At 22.4% G+C, this 10,000-nt stretch overlaps 2 protein-coding genes across 2 annotated transcripts in view; one reads left to right on the forward strand and one right to left on the reverse strand.

Moving 5' to 3' along the window:
• The window catches only part of PF3D7_0416300 (DNA helicase MCM9, putative), a gene marked incomplete at both ends in the record, with an annotated part of 4,398 nt that extends 1,409 nt beyond the window's left edge, over positions 1 to 2,989 (reverse strand). Inside the window, one exon of the mRNA XM_001351435.1 lies at positions 1 to 2,989. This exon is cut by the window's left edge and continues 1,409 nt beyond it. Coding sequence (XP_001351471.1) covers positions 1 to 2,989 — 2,989 coding nt within the window.
• Positions 2,990 to 5,701: 2,712 nt separating this feature from the next.
• PF3D7_0416400 (histone acetyltransferase, putative) overlaps positions 5,702 to 10,000 on the forward strand; it is a gene marked incomplete at both ends in the record, with an annotated part of 4,453 nt that continues 154 nt past the window's right edge. The window contains 3 exons of the mRNA XM_002808609.1: positions 5,702 to 5,989; positions 6,103 to 9,504; positions 9,812 to 9,864. Coding sequence (XP_002808655.1) covers positions 5,702 to 5,989; positions 6,103 to 9,504; positions 9,812 to 9,864 — 3,743 coding nt within the window. The remainder of the gene's footprint in view (positions 5,990 to 6,102; positions 9,505 to 9,811; positions 9,865 to 10,000) is intronic.

Below are 10,000 nucleotides of genomic sequence, written 5' to 3' on the forward strand. Positions count from 1 at the left end.
CATCATATTGTATATTAGATATATCGTTTGTTTTATATAAATTGTATATATTATTTTCTTTTTGGTATATGTCATTTTTTTTTACTTCATTTTTATTTCCTTTCCTTGTTTTTTTTCTTATTCTTTCACCCATTTCTTCTAAAGAATCCTCCTCATAAGAATCCTCTACCATTTCATTCTCTTCATTCACATTTAAATTATCCCTTACAACATTTCCTATACTACTTTTCTTTTTACTCTTCTTATAATTTTTACTAAAATATTTAATCCACTTATTATTTTCGTGATAAAAAGATTCATACTCATTATTTATCTTGTTCCCACCTATTAAAACAAGTAATATCGATAATTTAGACAATTTGCAATTATACAAATTTGGACATATGCTTTCACAAATATATTTTTTCCCTTCTATTTTATTATTTTCGAAGAAAAACCAATATTTTTCAAAAACATTTTCTCTTTTATCTACACTATTTAAATGTGTAAAACTTATATGATTGACTTGTCTATTTATATGTTCATCTTTTCTCCTCTTATTTTGGGGAATTAATCTTGTGTTTATAGGATAACATTGGTTATCTTGGGGAACTGTATTTATGTCTTTCAAAATGGGAGAATCGTCCCCCCTACTATCACAAATTTGTTTATCACCAACATTTATATTATTACCATTTATATTATCAACATTTATATTATCACCATTTATATTATCACCATTTATATTATCACCATTTATATTATCACCATTTATATTATCACCATTTATATTATCAACATTTATATTATCACCATTTATATTATCAACATTTATATCATCAACATTTATATTGCCCCTCTTATTACTACATATGTCATATTCCATCTGCTCGCACAAATTATCATTTCCACCACATGATGCATTTTCCATAAATTCCTCTTCCCCACAAAACACACTTTGTTGGTCACGTAAACACGCCTTGCTCACGATAGAATTAATATATTTAGAAAAATCATCATCCAAGGATATTTCTTTTATTTTAATCTGCTCTAATTCCTTTATTTCTATATAATTGGCCTCAATAAATAATTCAGAATCACATCTTATATCTTTATACAACCTCTTCCATCTTCTCAAAACAATACCATTGATAATAACATTTTTTCCTGGGTGATATTTTCCAGCTAAATTTTCTAAAAGTACAACCGTTATTGAATACGGAATATTCGACTTACTCGTTTCTTTTATTTTTATTTCTTGATAATCAACCCTCTTAATTTCATTCTCAATAAATTCGAAATTGGTACTGTTGCATCTTTTTTTAACATATATACCTTTCTCATTTTGATTAGTTCTATTACTATAAAGAGGATTGTTATAATGGTTATTATCATTATCATCCTCAAAATTATGATCGACACTATCATCTTTCTTTTTATTCTTATCCATTTTTTTTGTGATAAACTCTTTCGTTATTTTATCATTTATATCATACAAAATGTCAGATGACATTTTTTTCGTATTTACAATAATATTAGGACATCGAAAAAAAGTTTCCGTATTATAATATAACTCAGGAGCAGCGTTCTTTTTAATTACATAGTCACATCTCATACACCTGTATTTTTTACTTTCTTCCAATATTTTCTTCTCCCCAACTCTTGTTATAATACCCTCCGTACTTATAAATTTCCCAATGTGCTTATTCTCAATTTCTTGTATATTATTTATATGAATATCATGCAGGTAAGGTATATTAATTAGTCGGCATTTAATCTTTATATTATGTCGAACAAAAATCATTTTCAAACAATTATTTATTTTTAATTTTATTTCTTCTTTTTTTAAAAACGTATATTTCATATAAGAAAATAAAATACCTTTAATCAGACATGAACTATATAAATCGATTTGCTCCATAACATCGTTGTCTTTACAAAAATCATATTCTATAAAATTATTAAAAAAATAATCCATATCATTTTCTTTAACCCTACCTTTTCCTACTTGGTCTAATGTTTTTTTTTTTTTTTTTTTTGTGTCATCATTATTTATACTATTTTTATCATTAATATATTTTTCATTGTGTATATTATTATATTCCTCATTCTTATCCTGCCATAAATGTTCATTTTCTTTTTCATACATATCATTTTCGTTTGTTCTAAATAATTCAAAATCTTCCTTAAGACAATTAGAAGGAGATGTAGTAACATTATGAAAATGTAAAATATTACTATCCAAATAATAATTATTATCTTTATTATTTTCTTCCTCCCCTTGCTTTCTTTCGTTGTCATTACAAATATCATTGTCATTATTATCATAATTTTTATTGTCATCATAATTTTTATTGTCATCATAATTTTTATTGTCACCATAATTTTTATTGTCATCATAATTTTTATTGTCACCATAATTTTTATTGTCATCATAATTTTTATTGTCACCATAATTTTTATTGTCACCATTATTTTTATTGTCACCATTATTTTTATTGTCACCATTATTTTTATTGTCATCATTATTTTTATTGTCATCATTATTTTTATTGTCATCATTATTTTTTTTTTCATTTTCTTCGTTATTCAAGAATTCAAAGTAACAACTAAGAAAGATAATCCGAAAAAAAAGTGGAATCGAATAATTGTTTATCACATCCATAAACTTGTGATAACTGTTTTGCAAGTAATATATTAATTTATTCTCTCCATATTCAATAGCATCATGGGCATCAAAATAAAAATTATATATATGCTCGTTTCTGTCCTGTTCATTGTTTTGTACATTACAAAATTCAATATCTTCTATTTTACTTATATATCCTAATGCAATCCTTTTTATTTGTTCATAATATTTTCGATTTTTTAAAAATAATTTTATTATTATTTTATTATAAATTTTTATGTTCTTTATATTTTCGTCTCTATTATAAGTGTAGTCTTCTTCCTTGTAACTATCGTCGTCTGTTTCACTAAAAATACTTGACTCGGAACTCGATAGCGTCATTTTTTTTTCTTTCTCTTTAAATATTAATTAAAAAACAAAATAAAATAAAATAAAATAAAACAAAACAATATAATATAATATAATATAATATAATGTAGTATGTTAGAATTCAGATTATTAACTCTCCCTTTTAAAGGTTTATTAATATGAATCATCATACATTTCAAATAATTCATTCACTGCATATATATATACATATATATATATATATTTATATATATACATATTATTGAAGATAAAAAAAATTTCTCTTCCAGCTTAATTTTTTAAAAATGTATAAGCTATTCAAAAAGTAGGAATATATAATGACAAAACAAACCCACAAAATTAAACTCACACCACACACAAAAAAAAAAAAAAAAAAAAAAAAGATTTTTAAAAAAACAACATTTCAAAAAATGGAATTATAAAATGATAAATATGAAATAAAAAAGAATAGAATATATATATATATATATATATATATATATATATATATGGCACTATTATTTATTTCATTTTATTCTTTGTTTGAATTTATATATATATATATATATATATATTCATTTTAAGAATGGTAAAGAGAGTAAAAAAAAAAAAAGAGAGAATAAAATTTATGGCAATATTTAAATGTATATATATATATATATATATATATATATATATATATATATAATGAATAATTTAATTTATTCATATAAATCCTTTTTTTATTTACTCACAAAAAAAAAAAAATAATAAATAAAATAAAAACAAAAATAAAAAAGAAGTTTTAATTTCACTATATATAATAGGTTTGAAATATAGGAAATACATTTTATTTTTTTATGAGAAATGGCATCATCATAAAAGATTATAATCATAATATTTATTTTTTACCGTTTTAAAATAGGACATAAAATAAGTATTATAAATATAAACATTTTTTGTCATATTATATTCAGAACAAAGGAGATAAATATTTTACGTTCCATAATAAATTATTTATTACACATCATTTTTTTTTTTCCTCTCTCACTCTCCTTAAATGATAAAATAATAAATATAATATAATATTATTGTTGTTCTTATGATGGTATTACATATATATATATATATATTATATATGTTTATTTTCTTTTTAATGTAAAAATATGAACGTTTAATAATAAAATTGTTGTAATCTAGCCAAATGGCATAATTTTTCTAATGTATTTTTTTTTTTCAACATTTTTTACCTGACCTGTTCATATATAAAAAAAAAAAAAAAAAAAAAGTTACACACAAATAAAATATTTGGAGATTTACAAAAATGGTGTGTATATAAGTTCATATAACATTATATAAATTGTTTTAATTATATTCAAATAAATTAATATCAATAGTTGTAAATATTTTTTGTTCCAAATAATTGGATACCCGTATAAATACAAATTGTTTTTTGTGTATCAAATAATATAAATAAATATATAATTACATATTTTTAAATAATGTAAAATTAAAAAAAAAAAAATTTTACATAATATTTTGTAATTGTATGCTTATTTGCTTGGTAGTGTTACTATGAAAGAATATATATAATATTATATTATATATATAATATTTATATATATATATATATATATATATTTATTTATATAATATAATATATTATATATATATAAACAAAAAAACAAAACAGAACAATATATATAAATTCAAATTCATTTTTTTTTTTTTTTTTTATATACATTATTAAATATCATTTTCATTTTCATTATTTTATTATATATATAATATATATTGCATAAATTTTTGTAATTTTTATTTTTTTTAATTCATACTTTCAAGGTAAAAAGCATTAACACTTTATTATTCATTGTATATGTAATTATATATTTTTTATTATATATATAATAAAATATATTCATATTTATACAAATTATGTATATATATATATTTATTTATTATATACTTTTTTTTTTTTTTTTTTTTTTTTTTTTTTTGGTATTATTTATTTTATTATTCTTTTTTTTGATGTATTGATATATGCTTATTTGTTTATATCAATTGGTATATATATTAAAAATCTAATTTTATATGCTCATATTTTATTGGACATTAAAAAAGTTGTATAATAACATTTTGCTTCAACCATTTATTTAATATATATATATATATATATATGTGCTTTATATTGATAATACTTTTATGTATAATATTAAATATTCATTATCCTAATAAAACATTATTTAAAAATTTATATTTATTTAAACCAGAATATTTTTTTGTTCAACAGATTTGATTTAACAAGTATAATATTAAAATGAATACATGAATAAATAAATAAATAGATAAACACCAGGTGTCATATATAAATAATATAAATATCATATATATATATATATATATATATATATATATATATATATATATATATGTGTACATAATAACTTTGCTTATGTTATTTTAATTTTATAATACTTTGTCAAATATGTATAAATTGTTTAAATAATACATCACAAATTTATATTCATATATATATATATATATATATATGTAATAATATTTATGTGCACATATATTAAACTATACAACGTTTATTTGCTCATATATATTATTTCATTTTACAAATAAAAAGATACATTGTATTATTCTGACAGAATTGTACTAATGTCTTTAAAAAATAAACAAATCTATTTATAGTTTGAAGAAATTATGTATTATTAAATCATTTCATATATTTATAATATATTATCAAAATTGGATTTAAAAATGAGAACGAAAAATGCAAACAAATTAAATGTAGAACAGACCACAGGTGAAATTAAAAAAGTTGAACTAAATCGAGAATATTATAATTGTATAAAAACATATGCAAGTGATTTACAGAATTTATCTTTTAATTTTTTTCCATCCATAAATACATACACATGTGTACCTAAACTTAGTGCTGTTAATACAATAACATTTCATCCATGTATATCGAGTTCTGATTATATTAATAAAACATATACTTTCAAACCATTATTTACTCATCATTTTTTTAGTGACAGTGAACAGGTAATACGAATAAATAAATATATGAACGTACATAGGTTTATACATATGTAGATATATACATATAATATATATATATATATATATATATATATGTATACATAATTTTATTATAGGTAATTGGATTTGAAAATTTGAATATAGAATTTTATTATACGTGCGACAATTATGAAGTGTTCATGAAATTGAATGGGTCCATATGTGACCAATATGAAAATTCAAATTATATCATGTTAATGCTTTTACAAAGTTTATATATCACCACTCCTTATCCAGGTGGCTTTATAGAAAGTGAAGATAAATTTTTAAGTATATTAAATCGAAATGATAAAAAATTAGTTAAAAAGAATAGTTATGAGGAACTAGTGAGGAATGCAATGTATAAGCCTCCGGGGTATATTATTTATGAGAAACATATTAGTAAAGATATAATTTTACAAATACGCAAATGTGGATTTTCTTCTGAATATTTTAAATTTGATAGTAGTAGTGACATAAAAAATATAAAAAGAGAAACTGTAAACGCAGAAAATGAACAGATATGTGATGAAAATAGTCCAAATAATGCAAAAGCTAGTCATGAAAATACATCGGGAAGCTTAGTACCTACTGATGTTTTGGAATGGGATAGAACTGTGAATAAAAGGAAAGCAGCTGTTAATAATATTTTGATTAGAAGCGAAAAGAGAGGTTCAAGAAGTAGGACGAATAGTATACATACCAAATCAGAGTCTAGAAAAAGTAGTATTGTTAGGAGAAATACAAGTGATAGTCTTAGTAAAAGTAAAGAGGATATTGAGGATAATACAAAGAAGGTGGTTCCTGGTAATGGTAGACGAAGGAGGAGGAAAAAAAGTACAGTTGATAATATGGAAAATAATGTAAATGATAGTAATTTAAATGAAAGCAATACAAATGAAAATATAGGTAATAAAGACAACCACGAAATTTTGGATAACAATGAAATTATGAATAATAATGAAAATGTGAATAATAATAATGATAATAATAAGAATAATGAAAATATAGATGATAATAATAATAACAATAATGATAACAATAATGATAACAATAATGATAACAATAATGATAATGATAATGATAATGTCGTTTCTGAAAAGAATAAGGTGGGTACGAGAAAATATTCAGATTCCAAAAACTCCTGCAGCAGTATTAATGCTCGTAACAATGCCCTAAACGTATGGACCAAAGGAAAAAGAAGAAGACGTAAAAAGAAAAGAGAAGCATTAATTAAAAATGATGCTGATGGCAATAATTCAGGGGAAGAAAATAAAGTTGTAAAAAGTTTGTATACAAGAAATGTTACAGAAAAGGATATGTCTCAAATGTACAAAGATTATTTAAAAGTATTAGATGAACGAAAAAATCAAAAGAAGAAGAAAAAAAGAAAAAGACGAAGAAAAAAAAAAAATGTAGAAGGAGGAGAAAACGAAGGAAAACCTAAACAGACTATAGAAGGAGGAGAAGCTTCAGATAAATGTTCTATTAATGATCAGAAAGGAGGAAAAGAATACAACAAAGAAGGAGAAAGAGAAAAAGAAGAAGAAGAAGAAGAAGAAGATGATGATGAGTATGATGAGTATGATGAGGATGATGTAGAAGAAGAAATTGATGAAGAAGAAAGGTTAAGAAAATTGATAAGTGAAAATTATCATAATAGATATGATTATACCGTTAAAGATAATTTTGAAATTTTACATAGAAGAGTTGAATGGTTTTATCATTGGTTTATTGAAAGTGCATCAAACATTGAATATGATTATAGATGGAGTGTAATATTACCATATATTATATTTAAACATGATAAGAGCAAGCCATTTGCAAAAAATAATTTTATTGATAATTTAAACGCTGAATTGTTTAAAAGCCGTTCATCACCTACTACGAATGTTCAAAAAAAGGATGTTAAGGAAGAAACTATGAATGGTTGTAAGGTTGAAGGGGGTTCATTAGAAGTAGCAAATAAATTAAGTGAAAAAAAAAATGCATCAACAGTCACGAATATATCAACCGTTACTAATATTTCCAATGTATCAAAAGTGACCAGCATAAAAAGCAAGTCGAATGGTTCAAAAAACAATCAAAGCGATGTGCAAAATGATAAAGAATTAAGCGAAGGCACATTGAATGTACACAAAAAAGAAAAACAAACGGACGAAGTTATAGTAGTAGAAGATGAATATGAAGATGGAAATGAGGAAAAAAAAAAGAGTACTGGTAAAAGATGTTTGTTAACTAATGGTCAGGAGGTAAATGAAAACAAGAAAAGAAACAAAGGTCAAGGACATGAAGATGAACGAAATGACAATAATATTGAAATAGTAGAAATAAAAGATGATGTTGAAGTGATAGAGATATCTGAGGGAGAAGAAAAAGAGGGAAAAAAGAGAGAAAATACTGTGAATAGTAACAAAAGTAGTAGTAATAGTAATAGCAATAATAAAAAAAATAATATAAGTAGTAGTGGCTGTAATGGTAGTGATAATAATAATAATAATAATGTTACACAAACAGATGTAGCGTGTTTTCCAAAAGAATATGTAATTACCAATGATCTAGTTAAACAGGCAATATTTGATACCCTCAATAACGTAAATAATAAAAATGAAGAAGATTATTATTCTTTTCATAATGATCATGATGTTGTTTATTTATATGCAGATTTGCTTAAGGAAAAAGAAGATAATAATCGTAATAATAATAATAATAATATTTTAGATGAACAAAAAGAAGATAAAGATAAAGTTAATTCCATCGAAAAGTGGAAGAGAGAAAGTGCTTCAAAGACAAATGTAATAGAACGTTTTAATAGTAAGAAAGAAGAACAGAATGACGAAAGTAGTGAGTATTGTTATTATTTTTATTTATTTGGTTTAGCAACAACTTATACGTTTTTTACATTTCAATTTGATAGAAATAGAATATCTCAATTTTTGATTTTCCCTCCCATGCAATGTAAAGGGTTAGGTATGCAGGTTTTAGAAAAGATTTATCATTTATCAATTGTTAATACAAATATTAGAGAAATAACGGTTGAAGATCCAGCAGTTTCATTCACTCAATTAAGAGATATCATTACAATAAAAATGTGCATTGATTTAAATATTTTATCACCGAGTGTTTTATATCCACAAGAATATTTAACAACAAAAAATATTCAAAAGGAAAATGTGGAATTAGATAAGAGGAAGTTTATGACAGTTTGTAAAGAAACACACAAGCAAATTACTAGAATGATCGAAACTTTAATGTTAGCTGATGTATTACCTCATCCTGCTCCTGCATATACAGATAATGAGGAAAAGGTTACAGGCCTTAGGAAAAGAGAGAAGAAAAATGATAACAGCAGTTGTTTAAATTCAATGGAATATTTCGAATCTTCTGATTTATGTAAACAAGTGCGAATAAAAATAAAAAAGAGGATAAAAAATGATTACATAGGAAATTTGATCAACAAAAATATGAATTGCATGGCCAGTGACGTCTTCCAAGATTACGTAAGAAAAGAATAATGAAAAAATAATAAAATAAAAAAGATAATATTTGCATGTATATATATTTTACATATTTGTGAATATATCATGTTGTTTTATTTGTATATACATTGAAATTATTTATATTTCAATGTGTGTGCAACTAGCCATTTTGTATTTTTTGTATTTTTTTTTTTTTTTTTTTTTTTTTTTTTTTTTTTTTTTCTTTTCCCCTGCATAAAGGCTGTATATACATATTTTGGCTGTACATATATTTATGTTCATGTTTATATATAGACGTAATCATATTTATTGAATTCCTCCTTTATAGGTGAAAGAAGAACTATATAAGTTGTGGAGGAAACAATGTAGAGTTTATTATAGGTACGTTTAGCTATCAAAAAAAAAAAAAAAAAAATAAAATAAAATAAATAAAAAAAAAAATAAAATAAAAAATAATAAAATAATAATAAAACTACCTGTACGTTCATAAATATTTATGAAAAACACTTATTATTAT

Source organism: Plasmodium falciparum (assembly GCF_000002765.6).
Source record: "Plasmodium falciparum 3D7 genome assembly, chromosome: 4".
NCBI classification, from domain to species: domain Eukaryota; phylum Apicomplexa; class Aconoidasida; order Haemosporida; family Plasmodiidae; genus Plasmodium; species Plasmodium falciparum.